Source organism: Mugil cephalus, chromosome 3, assembly GCF_022458985.1.
Source record: "Mugil cephalus isolate CIBA_MC_2020 chromosome 3, CIBA_Mcephalus_1.1, whole genome shotgun sequence".
NCBI lineage: Eukaryota > Metazoa > Chordata > Actinopteri > Mugiliformes > Mugilidae > Mugil > Mugil cephalus.
The window spans coordinates 8,415,523-8,439,480 of record NC_061772.1 but is presented as its reverse complement, the minus strand read 5'-3'; the positions used below and the strand labels follow the sequence as shown (position 1 = coordinate 8,439,480).

At 40.4% G+C, this 23,958-nt stretch overlaps 3 protein-coding genes across 4 annotated transcripts; 1 reads left to right on the top strand and 2 right to left on the bottom strand.

The window, feature by feature from the left end:
- Nucleotides 1–1,509: 1,509 nt before the first annotated feature.
- si:ch211-122f10.4 (cathepsin A-like) lies at nt 1,510–6,034 on the top strand. Its single transcript, XM_047580579.1, has 11 exons — nt 1,510–1,830; nt 2,409–2,520; nt 2,604–2,741; nt 2,832–2,990; nt 3,105–3,196; nt 3,772–3,856; nt 3,940–4,080; nt 4,188–4,327; nt 4,891–5,053; nt 5,138–5,227; nt 5,320–6,034. The coding sequence occupies exons 1-11, from the start codon at nt 1,658–1,660 to the stop codon at nt 5,401–5,403; spliced, it is 1,377 nt and encodes a 458-aa protein (XP_047436535.1). The 5' UTR covers nt 1,510–1,657; the 3' UTR covers nt 5,404–6,034.
- slc38a7 (solute carrier family 38 member 7) lies at nt 5,997–13,772 on the bottom strand. Of its 2 annotated transcripts, XM_047580580.1 has the most exons (12): nt 13,658–13,772; nt 12,357–12,833; nt 11,914–11,967; nt 10,909–11,053; nt 10,292–10,436; nt 10,082–10,180; nt 9,868–9,925; nt 9,663–9,777; nt 9,288–9,435; nt 8,317–8,516; nt 8,168–8,219; nt 5,997–7,869 (listed from the first exon to the last, which is right to left on the bottom strand). In XM_047580580.1, exons 2-12 carry the CDS (start codon nt 12,609–12,611, stop codon nt 7,767–7,769), a joined length of 1,374 nt encoding a protein of 457 aa, XP_047436536.1. In that variant the 5' UTR covers nt 12,612–12,833; nt 13,658–13,772; the 3' UTR covers nt 5,997–7,766. The 2 variants fall into 2 exon arrangements, with proteins under 2 accessions (XP_047436536.1, XP_047436537.1); XM_047580581.1 differs by lacking the exon at nt 11,914–11,967.
- A 373-nt stretch (nt 13,773–14,145) lies between these two features.
- LOC125005420 (aspartate aminotransferase, mitochondrial-like) lies at nt 14,146–22,436 on the bottom strand. The gene is made up of 10 exons (XM_047580772.1): nt 22,272–22,436; nt 18,708–18,864; nt 18,232–18,360; nt 18,092–18,151; nt 17,847–18,008; nt 17,293–17,397; nt 17,005–17,155; nt 16,383–16,548; nt 16,143–16,293; nt 14,146–15,373 (listed from the first exon to the last, which is right to left on the bottom strand). Exons 1-10 carry the CDS (start codon nt 22,352–22,354, stop codon nt 15,251–15,253), a joined length of 1,287 nt encoding a protein of 428 aa, XP_047436728.1. The 5' UTR covers nt 22,355–22,436; the 3' UTR covers nt 14,146–15,250.
- Between the last annotated feature and the right edge of the window lie 1,522 nt (nt 22,437–23,958).

Genomic DNA, 23,958 nt, shown 5'->3' with positions numbered 1-23,958 from the left:
TAGACGCATGTTTCATACACACCCAAACATGTTGCAGCAGCCCCCCAACCGTCTGCAGTGAGCAGGATGAGGAGCAGATCCCTTTTCTCATGACTCATCAAAGTTGTTGAACAGTGCCCTGGTTCTGCTGGCAACATTTCCATCTAACCAGCAATGATGAGCAGATTTACTGAAGCTGATGTCCACTCAGTGGACATAGCAGTGGAGTAGCTGGCGTGGATTGAGGCCGTCACAGCTATCCACATGGTGAGGAGTAGTTTGCATGGTCAGTTGGTACGTCTCTAGTTCTAGTATTTAGATCATGCAGCTCATTTTCTGCGGCCTTTTGAAAAGTGCCCATCACTTCTTTGTGGATGTCAGAACGCAGACAGGACAGGTTTTCGTAATATCACAACATTTCGTCCTCACACCGACTAATGTGATTGCACCCATTTGAACTCTGCTCTAATGTCAGTTACAAAATTAAACACTCCCTCAAATATGTGAAGGAGTCCCTTGTGTGTGGTTTTGCTATATATATTTTTCGCACTCATTAGCCATTACCATAAGAATTGGTTAATGGAAACATTGAGAGGACACATAGCAAGACATGCAATGGAGAAGAAAACGTTTAACTCTATCTATAAAGTATTCTACAGGGAACAACTGTACATCCTTTCATGCTGTCTGCTCTTCATTATGAGGGTGTGTTAGAGAGGTTACTCTGTGTTTATCCTGCCCACTTGATGGAAAGTTGTAAAGTTTGTCGAGCAATTTGCCTTCATGCCCTTTTCTTCACGTTTGTGAGCCTCAGTGAAAAATAAGGAAGTAATGAGGAGACACATCATCATAAAGTTGATAAACTGCAAGTTCTCTGCTCAGAGCAAACCAACCAACATGAACACGGCAACCTGAAACAATCAAAAATAAAATATAAGCAATAAATTCACAAGATGTTGTGAATACGCCCACATTTAAAAACATAAAAATCACAGCATTAAAATCATATTTAGAGTGTACAGAACAATTACAATAGGAAATGTAATATGAACTTCAGGCAACACCTGATATGTACAAGGCTCTCAAATGTGTGATACTTGAGAGCCGTGTGTGTGTGTGCTAAACATGAAGTTAAAGAGTCTTAAAATTCACCTGTTCCGGCCTAATGCTATGCATTCCATCAAATAAGAAATCAACTTTTTAAATGGTTTATTACTGTGATTGGTAGTTTTATTTACTTTAATTTAGTTTAGTTAGTCAGATTTATTGCTATTTTTCTGTTTTGTTTTGTAATTTGATTTTTGCCATGTCTGGTTTGAAAGATGGAGTCACTGTTACACTGTCCAGTGTAGGTTAGTACAAGGAGGAACGTGCTGCAGACATTTATTTATATTATAACGTGACAGCTGTTGTCATCGTACTGTATTTTTCTGTCTGGAGTTTCCGTTTCCTTGACTGTATTTTGGTTCCTGTAGTTTTTTTTTTTTTTTAAGAAATAAAAGTCACGCTCTGGTCACGTGGTCCAGCGCCGCAGTCATATGACGTTGTGGTGGTTTTGTCAGGTCCACGGGCGGCGGTGGAGCCTGAAGGAAAGTTTTATTTTGTCCCAACCCGACGATAACAGATGTTTGGTTTCCTTTTTTATTAATATTTCGTTCGACGTGAATGAGGCTCCGCGATGATGGCGGACTGTTTCTTGCAGCTTTGTTTGCTAGCCGTGTTTCAGCTCGGTTTGCGGGCTCAGTTCGCTCCCGATGAGGTGACCCAGCTGCCTGGTATGATGTTCAAACCCAACTATCGACAGTGGTCAGGGTACCTCCAGGCTCGGCCCGGAAAGTTTCTCCATTACTGGTAAGAAACGGCTGCGGACTTGGTAGGGGTTGACTTTCCTGTCTAACTTGGTCCCTTGTCTCTCTGTTGAATAATAATAAAAAAAAAATGTTGTTGCGCCGGTCCAACAAAACAATGGGTGGCTGTGGCTCCCATAGAGAACAAAAAATTGAGATTAAATTACTGTAGCTTAATGGCACAACAAGTGTATGTAAAATGGACAAATATTCACCGCGTCGTCTGGTGTTGACCTGGGCCACACTAATGACACGTTTTCAGAAGTCCGACAGCTCTTATTCAAGGAAGTGAAACAAGAATGAAAGAATGAAAATGTGGTTCATCTGAACAACTTCACACATGAGCAAAAAACCATGTATTAAACAAGCAATACAAGACTTGTTGGTCACTAGTTGTGAGTGTGACTGTGAATGCTTGTTTGTCTATGTGTTGTGCACATGGTTAATTGTTAACATAACTAATATTCGTTTCTCCATATTCATTTTTAACATTAACGTGCAGCAGATTGCAGAGCTATGTAACCTTTCAGTAGTTCAGTCTGTAAGGAGGATTCATTCATTCCTGGTCCTGATCTCCTGCAGGTTTGTCACTTCTCAGAGGAACCCAGCGAAAGACCCTCTGGTGCTCTGGCTGAATGGAGGACCCGGCTGCAGCTCCCTGGATGGATTTCTGTCAGAGAACGGACCGTTTCATGTGAGCGCGCTCGCTGTGCGCATAGCTACACATGTGTACTGACTTGAGCAGACTGGAGACGCATTGTTGTCTTTGTTTTTCAGGTAAATGATAACGGAGCCACACTGTATGAGAATCCATTCAGTTGGAACAAGATTGCCAACGTGCTGTATCTTGAATCTCCCGCAGGAGTGGGATATTCCTACTCTGATGACCAAAAATACGCCACTGATGACGACCAGGTGAACCCATTCTGTTAAATAAGCAACAGGATCATTATTTAACACCTGGAAAACGTACTGGATAAGAAACCGTGTCAAATGTTCTCTTAGGTCGCTGATGATAATCACAAAGCCCTGCAGAGTTTCTTTGCCAAATTCCCAAACTTTACTCAGAATGAGTTCTTCATCTTTGGGGAGAGCTACGGTGGAATTTATGCTCCAACGCTCAGCTTACGCGTTGCCACAGGAAGTCCCAAAATGAATTTTAAGGTGAGCTGCTTTATGCAAAACAAGTGGTGTCATTCTTAGTCTTACTCTTACGTACTTCCTGGTTCCATTTTTAAAATGTAAAACATGCATTTGTGGACATTGACTTCTTCTTAGGGCTTTGCAGTGGGGAATGGACTCAGCAGCTTTGCTCTCAATGACCAGTCTTTGATCTACTTTGGTTATTACCACGGCCTCTTTGGAGAAGAGTAAGTGGCTCTTTACAGAGACAGTTTGCTATGAGGGACTTTATACAAATGCAATGCCAAGTTCAATTTTGTTGCACATGCCAAACCAAGGAATCGCAGCATGGAGGAGCAGGAGTAGTCCTGCACTAAACCTTAGCTTCATGACAGTTATAATGTTCAGTTTAAGGCAAAAGAGTGTAAGAAAGGTGCTGATTCAACTGCAGCATCATTTTGAAGTGTGAAGTTTGTGGTGCTGTTAAATGTGTTTTAAGCGGCGTTTCTTTTATTTAGCCTAGCTGGCCGAGTAAAATATGGTGAAACGTGTCCGCACAACACAAATACAGATCAGCAGCACTACAAACCACAGCCTCCAAAATGAAAACATTACTGAATCAACAGCTGTTGCACTCCCAACATGATTTGAGTTTGTTGACATTGGAAATATTGCAAAAACACAACAAATTTGTATGAGTTGTTAAATACATTAGTAGCATGATGCAACGTATATTTTGCATTAAGTGAAGTAAGCTTCTCGTCACACCAAGGTATGTGTTGCACGTATGTGATGCAAAGTTGCTGCTATATTTTGTGTGCAGTTTGTGGCGCGATTTGAACAAAAATTGCTGCAACAATGGAAGCTGTAACTTCCATGACCCCACTACCCAGGACTGCAAGACGATGGTATGTTTACGCTAGGGCACAGTATTCAGACTGGGCTTCCTCTTGAGCGACTGATTCAAATTTGACTTCCTCTCTTGTTTCAGGTAAACGTGGCCTTTAGTATTGTATATGATAGTGGACTTAATGAGTATGCCCTCTACTTGGATTGTGAAGGTCAAAGAGGCTATCAGAGGACCATGAGTCATCTGTTTAGGAACTACAGGAAGCACCCATACACTCCTAAGGTGACTGTTTCCTCTATGCAAACAAGTCCTCCCTCCCCCTCCTCCCCTCCCGGTTTCAAACACTTCCTGTTATCTTGTGATGTTAACGTTAAGAATCTGAAAACTAGTTTTCAGGTACAGCGACGCCTTCTCTGCGTGAAGTCCCTCCCTGCATCAACAGCACAGCTCAGACGAACTGGCTGAACAGAGGCGATGTGAGAAAAGCTTTACACATTCCAGATACTTTACCGCCTTGGGACATCTGCAGGTACATTATGTCCTCCCTATATCTAGTTTTTCTAAAGACGTTACAGTATTACAAAATAAATCATCATGAGAACCAAAGACAAATACCTTTTTGATATTTTTGTACAATCATCTGGACATTATATTCACTTACAAACAGAACAAACCTCTATTGAGCTATTGAAAGCACTGTTCCTCCATGTGCAGATGTAGACATAAATTGAAGTATTGCAGATTTTCTTTTTCCTTTTTAATTGTGCTCTGAGACAGCAGGGATACAGTGTATTGAGTTGAACTAAAAATAGTTTTTGTTATAAAAGGAAATACAAAACATCTTGAAGAACAAAATATGATGAGGTGGATTTTTTTTTTGTTTTTTAGAGAAAAATAAAGACATTGGTTTATGGTTGGTCAATATCTCCAACACATGTGGACAAAGGACAAGTTACGTGTGAGCCAGTGCACAAAATATACTGGTCATCAGTTATTCACTACTTTTAACAAAAAAATATTAACTACCCTGAAGGTGGAGGTCAGGGACATGTTTATCATGATGATAATGATGATGATGTGTCTTTGTTGCAGTGATGTCGTTGGAGGCCAGTATAAGGTCCTCTACATGACTATGAAGGACGTGTATCTGAAGCTGCTGTCTCTGGGCCTTCAGGCACTAGTCTACAACGGAGACACCGACATGGCCTGCAACTTCCTGGGAGACCAGTGGTTTGTGGAAGATCTCGGCATGAAGGTAGTTTTTGTTCTACACATCTTTGGTTCCTTTCCCACTGCTACAGGCTTAACTGCTAAACTGAACTGGAAACCTTCTTCCTAGCCAACCACCAAATACCAAAGCTGGATTCACGATGACCAGATTGCAGGTTTCTATCAGCAGTTCGGAAACATCACTTTTCTGACAGTCAAGGTAAGGATTCATGTGTTTGCATGGCTGTCTTGTTTAATGTTTGAAATGTATATTGTTTTTGCATTTAAAAATACCGCTTTCATCTGTTTCAGGGTGCAGGTCACATGGTCCCTCAGTGGGCCCCAGGTCCGGCCCTCCACATGTTCCAGTCTTTCATTACAGACAGCACCTACTGAGCCGTGATGGACGCTGTATTCTGTAATACACATCCCTTGTTAAGCATGGCATTTTCTCAGGGTTAAATTAGCCAAGAAGACAAAAGCACTGTTGTGGCACATATTTGTAGCATTGATTATTCAGTTCACTGTTGAATTCTTGGGATGTGGTGGTGGTTTTTCTTCATCGGGTGAACAGCCCCTTTTAAATTTCCTTCATCCAGGCTGGAGCTGAAAAGGGGAGACTATACGACTCATAACTAAAGACACAGTTTGCAGAACTTTAAAGGGAAATAAGCTTAAATAAAAAAATATTAATGAATACCCAGTTATAAATCACTCTTGCCTTCAATGTCGCTGTGAGCCAGTGAAACACTTTTAAACATGTTCGGGAAGGATGAAAAAAAAAAGGGGCTACGCATCCTACAGCATTTATTAAATACCGATATAAAAAAAGTGTATGGTCATCCACGGTTTGATAATTTAAGGTTGCACTTTTTATTATCATGTGAAGCGTGTATTATTGCCTGTGCCACTACTTCATGCTTTTGTGGTACAATTTTTTTCTTTTTGTCTCCCTGAAGATGCTCAAACTGTCCAGATCAAAACACAAGTTGTAATTGTCTTTTTATTAAATGATTTCTTGAATGCAGGTTTTCCAGATTTATTCACATGCCTTAATCGCCGCTCATTTATTGATGGGTTCCTGAAACATTTTCATTAAAACGACAGTCACGAGTCACTTTATACGTGAGACAGTGGGAACACACGGTGACACGAGAGTTGATCCTTCTAGGCAGAAAACAAAGTTAATCAATGACACAAATCATAAATGCGGCCGATGAACTCATGACCAAATAAACTGTCGTCTGCAGCAGCAAAGGCAAAATAAAAGGTAAAGAAATTGCACCAACGATTAAGCATTAAATCCAAACCAATATAAAACAAAAACTTTGTATTACAACACTGATTGCATGAAATGTTAAAAGAAAAAACTGTCGCATTAATAAACTATTACATTCAGAATTATGATAAATATGAAAAACCTCCCTTATACCTTCAATGTCCCTCAAAAAATAAAAACATCTTATATTACATAAGACAGGAAACACAAAGGGCTTCCAAGGCTAGAGTCACGTCTGAATTATAAATCACAACATCCTTAAACGTATTCATATTACAGTTAAATTACATAAACATAAAACTGATTTCGACATTAAGTAGTGAAGAATTTGGATATTGGGGCTTAAAAAAAAAAAATAATGGTTGCACTTTGGTTTTAGACAAAAATAAATTACTTCTAACATCTAATTCTCGCGCTCGAAACATTAAATCTTCAGTATTACTTCTTCGCAGTGACTCCACTGTGCCCAGCCCCTGCACCCGGTCGTCATGTGCAAAATAAATGCTGTGTAGGTTACTTTCACACTTTTTGCATACCTGCACAAAAACAGTATGAAATGTCCAACTCTTGCTGTGAAGAACCGGTACTCAAGAGTTGGGTTTTCACCACCTGAATATGCGGCGTGCTGCTCGTCTTGTCTTGTACACCCTGCAGGTAAGCCCGTCTGCAAGACAACTGGTTTAAACAAAGTCACTCTGCCTTTCAATCTACCCACACAGCCAATTGTAAAAACTCCTTCATACTAAGTCTACTTATAAAAATATAAAATAAATCAAAACTAAAAAATAAATAAGAAGAATTTGATACATTAGTGGTATCACATTTGAGTGATTTCGAGGTAACAGGAGAAAATCACTAAATCAGCCTGGGCTGCTGATCCCTGCAATTATGCCAGTTATTGAATATGCAGTGTTGATCTATCGCTCCATTCAGTTTTTCTTTGGACAACAGAAGTTATCTGTAGTACCAACATAGTAAGTGAACCTGGATTACATTATGGACCTGGTCACGGACACCGCAGCATGTCAGTACCCGATGACAAACGCTTACTATGACAAACCAGCTAAAAATACACAGATTGGTACAATTTCATTATTAAAATCAATCTGATTGAAAGACCTGATGCGAAGTCCCTCAGCCCTTGGAAACAGGACAGAAATGTGTCACCCACACGGGGTCCAGAGACAGGAGAAGCCCGTCTCTGGGACGACGACACAGCCAAAAACATAAAACATGCTATTTAAACTCAAAAGAAAAGTGTCTGAAGTCACTCTGCGGTCTGTTGGGACTCTGATTGGGAAAAACGCTGTAGACTATATGGAGTTGATGATGAGACAAGCCGTAGTGGTCTTGTGGACTTTTTTTTTTTTGTTTTTTAAATGAGTGTCATGAGGTTCTTCATCTCATCCAGAAGTCCAGAGTAGCAGCAATAGTCTGAGCAGTCGCCCTTGTTCATTACTGAGGACGGTGCTGGCTCCTTTTAGCTGACGACATCTTGATAGATGGAGTTTGTCGTGGTGAGGCCAAAGATGAAAGCTCCCAGTGTGACCATGACAATTGCGAGGATCACCAACGTATGCCAGCTGTAAAAGAGACCACAGATGTTGAAGATGTTGAAAAATGCATTTTCTTATACTTTTACGCTGAAATAGAATCATGTCTCTAAAATGAAAGAGTTCATTTTATCGTACAATAAACAGTGAATAATTCCAAATTACACATAAATTAAATGATCACCATTTCTCATACCACTCTGTTAAAGAAGCATGCAAACACATACACCAAGAGACCATTTACACACAGTACCACTCACCCTACTTAAATCATTTCTGGACTATTCTACAGAAACAGAAAGACTTCCAGGCATGAGAAGCTTCTCACCTTGCAGATCGACTGTCTGTCTCTGATAGCTTGGCTTGCATCAAACACAAACCTGAAAAGAAACATTGGGACCGACATTACAGCCTGTTAATGAGACACAAAGACACTGCAGGAAAACCCAAAACGGTGCCAACGACGCGCAGCCTTACCTGGAAAGACGAAGATGAAGCAGGCTGCCAACCCTCCGATCAGCGAGATCACACGGCCGATGTCTGGGATGAACAGGGCCAGGACGAGGGTGACCACAAACCACACGAGCGTCTGCAGGATCCTCCTCCTCTGCTCACGACGCACACAGACCTCCACCTGTTCGCCTTGGAAACGCAGCCAAAGCCCCTCGATCACCGCCCTGGAAGGACACAGTGAAGAAATGCTCCGTGGACATCAAGGAATCATAAAATACAGGAGGGTTGTCTAAACAACACAGTTACAGATTCATGATAATAATTCTCTGCCTTTCTTTCTGTAATTTTTGAAATCTAAGAGCAATATACTGTCTCTAATAATTATAATTTGATGTGCATAGATTACATTTAGCCAAAATACCTAATCTCGTATCTCTTTGCACCGGAAACCGATTCTGAAGGAGTGAATTTACCATGGTGGTCTAAACCATGAGGTTATAAAAGCAGAGTGATATATTTGGCATATGTCATGGGCTCCTTGGGTAAAAGTTACAGTTTGAACTTACTTCTTAATTCATAGATTGTGTTACAATAGGTTATGAGATAATGAGAAAATGTTACAATAAAAGTTTAATGGTGTAATTTATGTTCATTATTTAATGATTACTCAGTAGAAGGTTTAATTTCTAGAAAATGTTTGATAGATTAAAGACTGTTGAAGCTCTAATCAGTATTGTTATGAATTTTACAGATCATTCTGTACAACATCAGAAACATAATAGTTAGCATTAGCCTTTGGCTGCTTTATCCATTGGCTGGTAACGTGTCACTAGAGAATCCTTGTTTCTGAACGCCAGCTGTGACAAGTTAGCTACAAGACAGGAGTGTAAAACACACAATTAATTGATCTATCATTAGTGTTTTTTAAGACTTTCGTAAATATCCACATCAGTATTGGCCTCAGAAATCCACAAGCCAAAGGAAAAAATTCCTACCTGCCGCAGAAGTGTAAAATAGGGTAGGAGGTGACCACACAGATAACGATGAAAGCTCTTGCGACAGCCACAGCGATGTCATTAGAGGGATACGACATCAACACATCCTGGTTGACGCTGGAGCCGAACGTCAGGAAGCCACAGACGCCTGAAAACACACAAAACACATCAAGCAACTGCGTAATGACAGTCGGTCACAAGACTTCTGACAGAGCGACACAAAACGTGTCTTTTCAGCACTGTGTAAAACGAAAGAGTGAACAAGTTCATATGTGAGCCGTGTGACATAAACTACACACCTTCACTCTTTCAGAGTGATAAAGTCTAATGTTATCACTATTACTCTGTACATGCAGTTTTTAACACTGGCTGTACCTGTTCCAGTGTAAACAAAGAGGCAGATTATCATGCTGAGGGTGACGACAAGTCCCCAAGGTTTGAGCGCTTTCCTGCTCATGCTGTTGAATACCGGCACGCAGCTGACATGGCACTGCAGAGAGAAATAAACGTGTCAGTGTAAAAGTCATGGATCCCAAAAGTCGTATCATTTTAAGATCTCAAGTAATTCCAAATGAGATACCTGGAAACCAAAGCATATGGTGGGCATTGCATTGAAAACTGCGGTCCAGGAAGCAGAACTGTAACGAACACAATGATTGAGCAACTCAAGGTGACGAGGATGCAGATGTTTCTGCACATGAATGAGTTGATGGACAGTGCCAAAATAATTAGTAGGAAGTTTTCTTTTCAATGGAGCTTTTAATGGAGTGTTGTGATGTGTGTACGAGGCTCACCTGCTGGGAATATAGCCCGGCGACACTTCTTTATCCGGCCAGATGTACTTTATAATGACCACGATGGTAACATACCAGGTTCCCATGACACTTATGGCACTATAGAGTGAACAGCAACAATTAAAATACAGGGTAATAGGTAAAAAATATAGATTTTAATTCTCACAGAAAACTAGCTTTAGACTGAGAGTGAGTGAAGCAGCTCTGTACCTGGCATACTTCTGAAAGCCAATCTCTTTTGGGATGGAGAGAGGAAGAATAACCACAACCGCAGTTACTACAATGGTAAATTTGCGGTCAGTGTACCAGGGGCCGCTGATTACACCGTCTGCATCATGAGCCACGGCGCCGATCACTGCAACATAAAAAACAGAGAGGGAAGCAGTGAAACACACTGATGCTGGAGGAGAGACCTGTAAACTGCTGTGCACATGACAGATGTAGATAGCGAAGCAGATGATTAAAGTCACAACCACTTCATTCAATTCAAAAGACCAAAAGGTCACTAACGGGCCGGAGTGAAATTTCTACAAAGTCAGCATCTCAGTGCAAGGAAAAGAGCGAATCACATGACAGAAAATTTTACTGAGTCGGAAAAAAAAATACTGAGTGTCCTCTTTGACGGTCTTTGCCCTCGTCAATGATGGCACCACCTTTACATAAAGCCCTGCTGCACTTAACACTGATCAAGCATGCAGATCACAGCTAATTATAATGACAATAAGACAAAGTCCATGTAGCTGTACATTAAAGAAAAGAAAACAGAAACAGCGGTTTGACTGTTAGAGGCAAGAGAAAAATAAGACTTTTAATCTGGTCTGACTCACAGCGATCCAGCTGGTCCCCAATGACTATAAAGAAAGCAATGCAAGTGCCAAAGGTGTAGACAGCAATTGCTACTTCACATATGATGCCTGTGACTTTCCCACAAGTGGCACGAACAACCTCCTGATAGGTGCCTTCATTACTGACCTGAAAGAAAAAAAAAAGAAACAGAAAGATTAAGAACTTGAACATAAAGTACATTCAGCAGTAAAGGTACAAGAACTGACATTTTCCATATTTATTAAATTTATTAATGTACAGTTTTAAAGAAATACCCTGTAGTCTGAGACCACAGTTGAAGATCGTTTGTGCTGCTTGTGAATGATTTGTTCAGCCGTGTGGACCGATGTGAGATAGAGGCTTAGTCTTACCAGGATGCAAACCTTAAACTGTTAAGACCAGATGCAATACATGCACGCAGATAAGACTGCAATGCTTGTTTGCATTTCCCTTTTGCAGCTGGATGAACGTTTGCATCTTTTACATACCATCATTTTCACATTTTTTATGTTTCAAGGGGCTGTTACTTTGTAGAGCGCATCTTGGATCTTTATGTGTTCAGTTGCAACACGGGAAGTGTTTAATGCAGCAAAAATAGGCAAGTCATTAGATTTTAGACAGCAAGTTAAAACTGTGTTTAAGTTAAAAAGTGATCAGTGTGTTTCTTCATACAACATTTTTAAAGAGAAGAGTTCATTCTACGGCTGAATACTGTAGATGATTTTTGTCTTTTAAAGTCATATTCTGATGACGTTTCTTAGTCCAGACGTTTGTCATCCATAAACTATTGATTCGGCTGACTCAGCTTTCGCTCTAGTCATTTCCAGTGCATTTTAACATGTGAGCATTTGTCTGAAAAATTTAGGAAGTGAAAGCCTTAAGTTCCGTGCAAAGTTCTGCCTAAGAGCAGAACGGCAGCCGCACAACAAAGAAGGGTCAGCGTCATATGGCTGCAGGACAGAGCGGAGACGACATGGGAATAAAGACACTCAGGTTCTGAGACAAACCTGGGAGCAGTATCCCAGGATCACCAGCCCACTGATAATGAAGATCAGCATAAACTGAAACACAAAGAAACGAGAAGCAGCATGTTAAACTGTATGACAATAAGACTGTGTTGGTCATGAGACAAACAGAGAAGGCAGGTTCACATACAGTCAGTTGTTACCAGCTCTGACTTTCAGCTGTGAAATTGAAATATAAGTACTATGAGCCAGCACTTGTTCAAGAAAAATTAACCAAACAATTAAATAGTTATTTTAAAGAAAGGCATAAAACACCAGCTTCTTATTATAAGGGTAAATGTTTTCAGTATTAATTAAAGCCCCTTTGGGCCTCAGGTAACTTGTGAGCACCTGCCCACATTTAGAGCATCTTCTACAACACATTATGATATTCAGCAAGTTTGTAGCTTTGAACGGGTGGGACCGGTAGAAAGGCATCTCCTCACCATCTGAAGCATTATTCCTGCAGTCACTCCTCCAGCCATACTGAAGGCTGCTGGGAAGTTGAGGAGACCTGCTCCCAGTGCTGCATTCACGACGATGAAGACGGCTCCAAGAGACGACACACCTCCGCTCCGCCTCCTGTCCGCCTCTAGCTGCCCGACAGAATCCACGCTGGGGCTCTGCAAGAGCCAGGCCCTTTCTCCAGAGTCAGTGCTGCCAACGCCGCCCCAGTCTTCAACATCCGTGTTGATCGCCATGAGTGGACAGGAAGTAGTTCAGCCTGAGAGGCCTCACGCACCCGGGAAAAGTAATCTCCAAGCGAGGTAAAATTAGATAAGAGAGTCTGGGTGATGGGAAAAGGAATCAGCCAGCTGTAGCCGAACGCTTGTGTCCAACGCCTCAAGTACCACAACAGTCTGGAGGCAGCTGACGTTACTTTCTTAGTGATGGAGTGAAGACAGAGCCATTTGGTGACCAACCTGGAACAAAACATTGCTGCATTTAGGCTTAATTGCACAATAAAAGTACATTAAAAGTGGAAGAAGAAAAGAGTACTGAAACTTGTAATTGTGACTTGCTGTAAAAAAGAAAGAACTCTTAGGTGCAATACAGATTCTGTTAAAGGATTTCTGAAGGTAAAGTATTTATTTTGGCGTGTGAGAAAGTTGTCTTCCTATGCCTCACACAAGAACCGGCAATACTGCAGTAGTTTCTACGTAGCGGTTATGATGAGCCAGTTCATGAGTATTTGTACTCCACAAACAACCAACTAGAGCAGCCAGAAATGTGAACTAGAAACTAACAAAACAGTGAGAATACTTGACCACTACAGACCAGGGAGTGGGGAAAGAGTCACACAGCTTCAAAAATCACCTACAGATTATCAAGTAAAGTTTCCCAAACAATTAGCGTCTTATTCCACAGCCTAAATCTCAGGTAACGAAGTCCTCTTGATCCACAATCAAGTATACCGGTGGATCACTTAATAAATCACTGCTTAGTTGAATTGTCTACAGAAACCGGTCGCCATTTAAATTACAGCTATCCCACACAGACGCACCTTCAGCTGTAAATAAATTCAAATATCTCGTCTTTTAATGTGGGGTTTCCGTCTTTCTTTTCATTAAAGCAACAATAGCATTTGCCAACGCAGCTATGCCCTTTGTAATGGCACCTTACGATAGCTAGCTAGCAAACGATACACCTAACCAAACACAACTAAGCACATCATCACCAAAAAGGACAAGATTAACGCGTCTCGAAATGATCTACGTTCCCCCTAGTGTCCTCGCTGTTTAGTTACCTGTAAGGATAAATGCTGATAGGTCGCCACAACACCTTCTGGCTCCACCGCAGGCAATGACTGAGCCCAAGTGTTTTCTAGCCCATAAAAAAAACAGCGTAGCATGTGACCCCTGGTCACGTGGCACACTTCAAACCCTTGGAATTGTGGGTGTTGTAGTTTGATGCGTTGAGCAAACTCCTTCACTTATTTTACAAGATTAAAAAGTAAAGAAAAATAAGTATAAATCGTTTTTAAGATTTGATTTGCAAAATAATTCTGATATTCAAGTAATTCATTATCTGTGAATTGGTTTATTGAAAATGTAATTATTATTTATTTTATTAAGTACAATACAACAATGCAGGGATGAACTTAAAAATGTTAATTAAAAGAATAATTATATGACAACTCTAACTTAAGTAACTGTAATGTAATAACAAGAGACAGGAGTGAACTGGATGGCAGAGGTGGGGTTACGGGAAAATAAAACACAGCACAATACATGATTACTATATAATGATTTATTGTTTGTTCAATAAGGTACATTACCAATGATCCATATTTAATGACAGAATGCAAGTTACACATGGCGATAAAGTGCCAGTGTGTCTGAAGTATGAGCAAACTGGGGAAATCCCCAACATTTCTGAAAGCTGTCTGTATTTCAGTATTAATGACGAACCGTTCATACAGTCAAACATGGAGTCTGGGTAAATGAGCAGCATGTGCATATTCCTGTGTTCACCCTAACCAGGTAGCCCACGCAGAGAGAACATTAGTACTGGTATCTAGTACTTCCTTTCTGAACATTAAAAATGGGGTATTAGATTTATCACCAATCAGTATTCTAGTTTTGGCTTGTGTGCTTTAAAGTTACAGGGATTAGAAAAACAACTGAGAGACTTCAACCAAAAAGATTCACAAAGTCTACTGGAAAAGTACTGAATAGAAGGGAGAAAGAAGATCAAATTCCAAAGAGAGACAACAGAGACTAAATTACAACATGCTTGATTAGTTCAGATTAACTACATCAGATTAAACTAGCAAAGTGATAACCTGATTGACAAATGCCTGGTAATACAATAAAGCCCAATGACAGAGGTCCGTCACGTCTTGAAACTCAAACAGTGCCTTGCATCTTATAAAGTGCTACAAATCCACCATTATAAACCCAAAAAAAAAAAAAAAAAAAAAAAAAAAAAAAAAATACTACTCACGTTTTCTACAGACTTTCACAAAGACAACTCGTCTTAAAATTAACGGACAGTCTACCAGTACCCAATGTTGGTTCCTTGGTGTTTTCCAGTGAGTGGGCCCACAGCAGATAAAAAGAACAGGAGATCACTAATGCACAGCCAACATTTGGTTCCACATAATAAATAAGTGTGTTTTACAATTTAGCAGGGAAGTCTGTTGTACAGTGAAATGTAAAGAGTCCAAACTGTTCAACAACAGTAACCATCACTAGTTAATGATGAAATCCAATCAAGAACAAGTTTAAGTAAATATTGAATCTAAAGGTAGGATGGAGGAGACAGAGAATAAGTGACACATGAAGCTCCTCTTCATCACTGCTCCTTTGATTTTGTTGCTCTCTCAGCAGGATCCGCTCTACTTGGTGACAGCATGGATTCCCTCAGCCAGGTAGCCCACATTCCCAGAGGTCACGCCAGCCATGGAAATTCTGCCATCCTTGGTCATGTACACCGAAAACTCCTTTGTCAGGCGCTCGACCTGCCAGGGGGAAAAAAGCCACATACAGAACTCAAAACTGACGCGTAGCAGCATTTTAAATTATGCTCACACTGTCAACAATGCATTTTACTCTAGCGCGAATGAATAAAGCTTCAGACACTTCTTTGTAAACTGATTCGTTTTTTTCTCGGTGTCGGCTGTTTGAGGTTAAACGAATGGTTCAGTATTACGGGAATCACACATCTGTGCTGTAAATGTGCAGCTAGAGCAAGCAGCTGGTTAGCATTAAACAGGGAAACAGCTACAGGATGCATTGACAAAAGGTAGCTTTACATCATAACCTGCATTAAAATACATAATATCCATTAGCCATTTCACAGGTCAGTCCACTTCTTGGCACTTGGAGGCAACAAGCAGATATTTCAGGATGTTAGTCAGTAAAATAAAGTTGACAACGGCGGAAAATTACGGTGAGCGTCTGCATTTGCGCAACACCTCAATCAACTGTTATCAGTTGCTGACATTGGTCATTTCCTCTAATTTGTGATTAGCTCAACTTGGTATCTGGCCTACAACTCTCTGAATTTCATTAACATTTTGTGGTCTCTTGCTACCACATTGCTGCTTGTATCCTTCTGTGTGTGTACGCTCCTTTACAATTAATAGGTAAAGAGCACTTTAATTGTCAAACCATATATTTACTGTTGCACAAAATAATTTAATTAAGTTGGTTTGATTCCTGGAATGAATCACTTATAAAATGGGTTTTAATAAAGAATATATTTATCTGTGGATAGAATCTCAGTACCTGTTCAGGTTTGAGGCCTGTGAAGCAGAACATCCCGATCTGGTCGATGACGTGCTGCCAGTTGTGGCTGGAGCCCTGCTTCTTCAGACCAGCCACCAGCTGCTCTCTCATCTTAATGATGCGGTTGGCCATACCGTGGACCTCCTCCAGCCTGCGATGAATGAACACAGATAAACACCAAGGTTCACACTTGCACATTTGGGTCAGGGTGAGTATGTAAACACATCCAAAAGCACGTACCACAGAGACCGCAGGTCTGGTGTGGTGAGAATAGTGCTGGCAATTCTGGCGCCATTCATCGGTGGGTTAGAGTAAATGGGCCTGATGAGGATCTTGAGTTGGGACTCCACCCTCTTTGCCTCTTCTGCGTCGTTACACACCACAGTGAAGCCTCCCACACGCTCACCTGTTAACATCAAGACACACACATGCACACAGCTGAGTTAGGCTCAACTGAACCTTAACCTCAATGTGTTCAGGCTTAAAACCCAAACATAATTTAAAGAACTATTTAATAGAGAACTCACTGTATTGTAACTTTTAATTTCATTACACTAGAGGTTGTATGTCTCAGAATCTGAACAGGGCTATGTGGGTTTGGGTTAACCCTAATCTCCTTAAACATTTTAAAATACCAATATTTAAACTATATTTTACAATTTTATACTAGATGCTTACCTCTATTACTCTGAAAGTATAAATATTTATTTGAATAAATCGCACTTCTACCACTGGGTGGCGGTAAACTACAAGAATAAACATGGGCTTTACCCGAATTGACAATACAATAAAACTAAATCTATATCCACTTGTTGTCTCTATTAATGTTTATTTAAGAGTTCTGTACTAAATACTGACTGACCATAGAGTCCCATGTTCTTGGCGTAGGACTGGGACAGCACGATGTTGTGGCCCTGCTCAACGAAGTGGCGCACAGCCCAGGCATCGCGGTCAATGTCTCCGCTAGCGAAGCCCTGGTACGCCATGTCGAAGAACACCAGCAGGTTCCTTTTCTATAGGAAGGGAAAACTATGTTAATGAAGTTTCAAGAGAACATAAAGAACTACTCCACAGCATTTAGCAACTGTGGCTTTTGAGCTGTGAATATTTTATCAAAACATGACAAAACCTCACATTGACGTTCACTTACCTTCACAACCTCAGACATCTCCTTCCACTGCTCTTTGTTGGGGTCCACGCCGGTGGGGTTGTGGGCGCATGCGTGCAACAGGATCACACTCTTCTCTGGAATTTTCTGTGACATTAAAATGGTTTCAGATTATCAACCTGCAACACCACACCTCATATAGACTCTCGGTTGACATTGACTCCGTATCTGATTCACTGAAATGACACTAATTGGGGACTAAACTGAAGACTAAATAGTAAAAAGTAATAACATGAATGCAACTCTATTTTTCCAAGTACAAATGTTTTGTAAGTATGGTAAAGAAGTTTAAATCAGTAGTGAATTTAGTGAATCTCCATAGACTAAATTTGACTCCCCCTGAAAGGCATACTCTCTGTATCTTGGGTAAAATGTACGTATGTTGCATAAATGGGGATTATGGTTGGTGTAGGTGCACAGGTAGGTGTTCTGTGATCATTGGATGGCACGACTGGGTTACCACAAACTTGAGGGACATCGTGCAATCAGACAATCGTAAGGGGATGATAGGTATAAAATAACCTTCCATATCTTACAGAGATGTCTTCCAGAGCTCCTTTGAAGTCGAAGCCACAGGTGGATGGGTCATAGTATCGGTAAGCTTTGAGCTGCATGCCGGCATCTCTGAAGATGGGTGTGTGGTTTCCCCAGGAGGGTTTGGGCAGGTACACATCAAGTGGACCTCCATGGAAACGGGACTGTAGCAAAGAAACACCTCATGAGACAACCAGTATAACTTAAATACAGATTTTTTTTTTTTTAAATAAATTTGTGCACTCACCAAAAAGTTGGCTCCAATGCGCAGAGATCCAGTTCCTGAGATGGTCTGCACAGTGATGTTCTGTTGGGACAAGAAAACTGCTGACGTGATTCAGACCTAAAACAGAACTGATATGAACCAGGTGGGATTAGTAAACTTACCCTGTTGGCCTTCAAGACCTCATTATCAGCACCAAAAGCCAGCTGAGCACAGGCCTTGTTAAATTCGCCCAGACCACCGATGGGAAGATACTCTTTATCCAGCTGTTTGGCTGCAATCAAAGCTTCTGCCTGGAGACAAAGTGTGAAAAATCACTATTCTGTAAATCTGGTTATAATTTTTTAGAAAAAACAAAACAAAACACACTTTGTCATTATGACAGTGCAAATCTCTGTGCTTTATTCTACATTACGGTGGTTAAAATATAAACCATCTAACTCCCTCACCAAACTCTCAAGTTTCTAAAGACCTGCTTAACAGCTCACATGGTCTAATAATTCTCTAATAATAAACTGAGACTGGCTGATAATACTGCTTGCTTTCCTTGGGTGAATGGTAGGGGATAAAATCACTGTGTGAATTTGTAAGAAAAGTATAGCAGCCATGGATTCACTGGAGGATTTGGTGACAGTTGTACCTTGCGAACACAGCTGAGAACAAAGGGTTTTCCCTGGTCATCCCTGTAGGCTCCCACTCCCAGGTTCATCTTCTTGGGGTTGGTGTCCCTCTTGAAGGCTTCGGTCACCCCCAGGATGGGATCGGGGGGACCCATCTGCACTCCACCCCACCATGAGCTGCAAAGGGACCACACCAGATCATCAGTCATGAGAAGGAGGAGACTGTAGAGTTCACACGTGCATACTAAACTTACAAACTAACTAATGCACCTTCACAGTTATTAAGACCTGCTGCCTCTAATGTTTCCATGGCCTTAAGTGACACAATTGTACTAACCACGCTCCTGAACCATGCGGTGGAACTAACGCTTGAGCTTAACCCCTCATGTGACCAACGGATACGACACTGACGTGGAGATGCATGAATGACACATGATCAGTGGGCACATGTTTCACGAAACAAACATTATAATCCGTTCAGAAGGTCCAGAGTCCAAAAAAAAAAAAAGTAGAGGTTAATCTGGGTCTAAACACAAGCCGTCTCTGTAATAACTCCCAAAGTCTCTAGTCCTGCCATAATTAACCCTCAGTAATTATCTCATTTACACTTAAATTCATTATGTCCTGTCTGCCAATTTTATTTCCTCATGTTTCATTTACGCATTTTACAACGGCTGTGAGGGTTGTTCTTTTCATTTTAAACAAACGACACCTATTTCTGCACACGTAGATATTACAGATCTGTGGAAACATCTTGGAACATTGGAATTGAGTAATACCTGCACTAAAAATTGTCAAAAGATAAAAGGCAGAAGAGTATGTAGGCCACGATAAAAGGCAGCAGTGTCAGCTCCATATCAGAAAAGTTGCACAGTCTGATCTCTTGACCTCAGTCTGACACAGTTTATAGCTTGCACCATTGTGCATAACAAGATGTGTCGGTCCAATCCACTTCAGACTTGTTCAGTATAACGTGTATATTAACACATCCTAACTAAACACATCACAGGGAGTACCAACTCGTTAAACTATGTTTCTCTCTGATTCAATATCTGCACTGCTATTTGTATCAGGACCAATGAAAACACCTGAACAGGATCTTCTGTCACTATATATATATAGATACACACACCCACACACACCCACACCCACACACACACACACTGAACCTCAATGTATGTAAAAAAGACTCATCAGTTCAAATTAATTCATTATTGACCACTTTGCAATTTGCTATTTATCTACTTTGCCACTATGTCGAGGACAGTTACATAACAACTGTCTTGTTGTAGCCACGTTCTGCTACACATCTGCCTGATAAGTGAAGATTGTGTCATATTGTGACTTTATTCCACTTGACTCCTGCGCTTACTCACATGTCATCTCAGGTTTCCTCTGCTTTGTAGACCCTCTAAATGTTGCTGCTAAATTTAGGACCGCACACTTGCAAAGGGGAAGAGTCACCGATCCTCCAATATTAAAACAGATTATGTTGAGTCTATGTTGAGTTCTAACGCTGTAAGAGTTCTACACTCTTTTAAAAACATGTTTACCGCAAGAAAACAAAGGACAGGGACCTTGATTAGATTAAAAAAAAATGTAAATGCAATGTAAGTAATATGTAAGTGCTAAAAGCAGCGCAACTGTATCTTTATAACTATTTATAACAAAAATGACCTTTGTGAAGGTTGTAATGTTGAGACAGTGTCAGGAAAGTAATGGTAATGTTGCAGACTGTCTGTTGTACTTGTTGTTTAAAGATGCATCACCACTCCCTATACAATCACTTGCCAGTTAATTACAAAGCGAATGGATCGGAATATAACAGTCCTGCACCAAATCTTCCTTTATGAAGGTTCAAATGTTCAGTTTACGTTGAAATGATATCAGAAAGGTGCCGATTCTGTGTTATCATTTTAGAAGATGGAGTTTTTGGTCTGTTAAAGGGTTGAATTAAACACAAAAGTGTTTATCTAAACTAAAATAACCTAATAATCTAAAGTTGGGTTGTCAAAATTACAACATAACATAATTAAACCACAACCTCCAGTTGACTCAGCAGCTTTCTCTGTTATTTTAAACATGAATACCAAAATCGTTATGTAGTGGAGATTTGTGCAGGACCGATATAGCTTTAGGCATTTGTTTTTCCTAGTGTATCTAACAAGAGGATTAGGTGATTGTACATGATTCTGTCACATACAGGGGGAAATGTTATATACTTGTGAAGTTTTAGTACTGCAAAATCTGAATATCCATTATTTAACAAATATGCTATAAATGTGGCCAATTAATTAGTATTTTAAAATAAAATCTGTTCAAATAAATGTAGTTTTCAATTATTTAGCAATCTACTCTAACAGTATACTTTGTATAGTATACTGTCTCATATAGCCTGCATTCTGCACACAGAACCTTTGAACATATGAACTTCAGCATTCATATTGAGATCAGTAACAGGTCAGTTATCTGTGATCAATAGACCTCGTTGGCAAATTAAAGGCCAGGACAAGTTTGATGGGCTCTGGAGGATGCGTTTTATAAATTGACAGCTTCTGATACTAACGTTTAACATTAAATAATAACCCTTGGTTGAAGGTGTTCGTACTCGTGTGCATGAACATGAGATGACACAAAGAAGCTCTGAGAAACAGAAACACCCACGCAGACGGAAATACGAGAGCACCTACTAGCAAAACGAAACCTACATTTACACGTGTGAAGACACAATGACACGCTTAACAAAGAACCTATATTAAGTTCTTCATTGTGGACACTGGCCACACGTGGAGTGGTTATAGAAAATAAAAGCGAAACAAGTCATCTAAACGAGTTTGCCCTCCACACTATGAAAGGACACGGCGCCGGTAGCGTCATCACCGGAAATGAGCCAATCAGCGATAAAAGGCGGAACACGACAGCCAATCAGCGTACGGCTTCTCCGACTACGACAAGTCGGATGGCTCAAACCTTAAACTTTACGTGGGATTTGGCCACAAAAGCGATCATATCAATCCTGAGTTACTTTGGAAAAACTAAAGGCAAATGGTTCACACTGAATTACCGTTAAATTGACGCTCTGTTGACTGAATAAAAAATTTGTATCTGTTACACAGTAAATGAAGCTGGGTTCTCATTTTCCTGCAGACATCACTGCTATTCGGGAACTTGTGCAACTGCGAGTCCAACGTGACTTTCATCAGTAACGAGCCCCGCTATTAGCAACATAATGTTAGCAATCAATGTAGTCAATGTAGTGATAATGGGAGACGATGTCTAGAGTGACATGGGAGTCGTAAACCTGGAGACCAGAACCAGATACTATCACAGATGCTAACCTGACAGCACAACCGGGCCTGCTAAAACCATTTGACCCCTGTCTATGATTAGCTTTTCAGCTAGCTGTGCTATACAAATCACACAGCAACGAAGCTTCCACGTAAACTTAGCAGAGTCTTAACCTTAATACAAGAGGGTTTAAGCAGGTTGAGTGGTCGAAACCATGTGACATTATCCCAATATGATCTCGACTACTTTAGTTCCTAAATGCCGAGTTATTTTTTGGGAATATCATGAACATGTACCTGTTACGGGTGGACAGGACTCCCAGGGACGGGGAAATGTTGCCCAGGCAGTAGATCACCTTGTTAGACTTGAGCAGAGCCATCTTAGCTGCGCTTGGGAGCAGAGCCTAGTAGGATGTGGACAGATCTGAAGGGCAGGCGCGACCACGGCACTATGGCCTGTGTACGCGCTGACGTCAGAAGGCACGAATGAACGACGTCGACGCCGTAAGACCGACTTTTTAATACATTTTTATAATACTCTATGATAAATTCTTCATCCACAAACAAAAGTTTTCAAAGTCAACCCAAACTGTACACCGTTCATTTGGAAGTCAGAATACTTCTCAGATCCTTAAAACTTGTGGAAAATAAGAAAAATGAAAATTTGCTATGTAAATACCCTCTTTCCTGTTATTGTCTCTTTTATCCCCATTATTTACCTTGTACTTGTATTTGAAGTGATATTGTTGTATGTATGTTTGTATGTGTATATGTATGTATTATATGTTTGTGCTGATGTCTAATCCATGTAGATGTTTTTGTATCTATTAAAGTTTTCAATAAAAAACGCTGTAAACCCACAAAGAAGACCTGGAGCTAGACTTAGTCTTTAATGATCCACAGGGGGCATTACTTGGTCACTGTATCTTAGTTGGACATAAAAGAAACACTATTACAAACGACAAGTAAAAAGAAAGATAAAATAATAAAATCGAGCTGCTATACATTATATAAATATAACTTGATATTTTAGAGAAGAGCTAAAATAACAAAACATGTATTAAACATTCCAAACATACGTGGGACTAATAATATACAAACAATAAATACAAAATAGATGTGCAGAATCTATAGAAAATAATAATATACTCAAATGTGAAGTGTCTCTACTCAGCTGGTATCCTGTAGTTACTTCATAGACCACTTGAGGGCGATATCACACATTAAATCGTCTTCTGAATTTCCGCTACCTTCACATTCTCTCTATGCAGGTTTACTTTGTAGTAGTCTCGGTTCTCTGTTCACTATGAAGACAAATTATGCCAAGACGGATTTGCACCTGCATACAAATCAGATTTTAATATTAAGTTTCTGTGGCCTGACCACACTTTGACAATCAAATGCTTAATTGTACTTGACCATCCGCAAAGGATTCTTTGACTCAAGAGGAATTACTGATTCCTCTTGACTGATTTTTTATTTATTTTTTTTTCAATCAGTCCTAGATGTTGAGCAGCTTCTGCAGTAAGTGCTACACCAACTGAAGAGGAGATGTCATACAAGTTGGAAATAATAGCAATTTCCATGTCCCGTAGTCTGTGTTGAATGAACAGTGGTTTGGAAGAACATCATACAACAGAGCCTGGAAGTCCATGAAACGTTTTCCTGCAACTTGACAGAGAACAATAGCTTCCACTGGCACACCAACAGAGTGACATAGCAGGACGTGCTCTTGGCTTACTTGTGGAACTGTCTGTGCGTGGAGATATGGATGTTTCAAACCCATATAGCAAACCCGTCATGTCACTGAGAGGACGAGGCAGAAGACAGATTATAGTTCCCATTCCCATTATTCACAGGCAACACTCAAAGGTCTGACCTGTGTGTTCTTATTGGAATAGATTTAGATGTGTACTCAGTGATGGTACAATAAGCATGTCCAAGTATTGTAAGTTGAAGTTGACATAAATACACTCCAAATCGT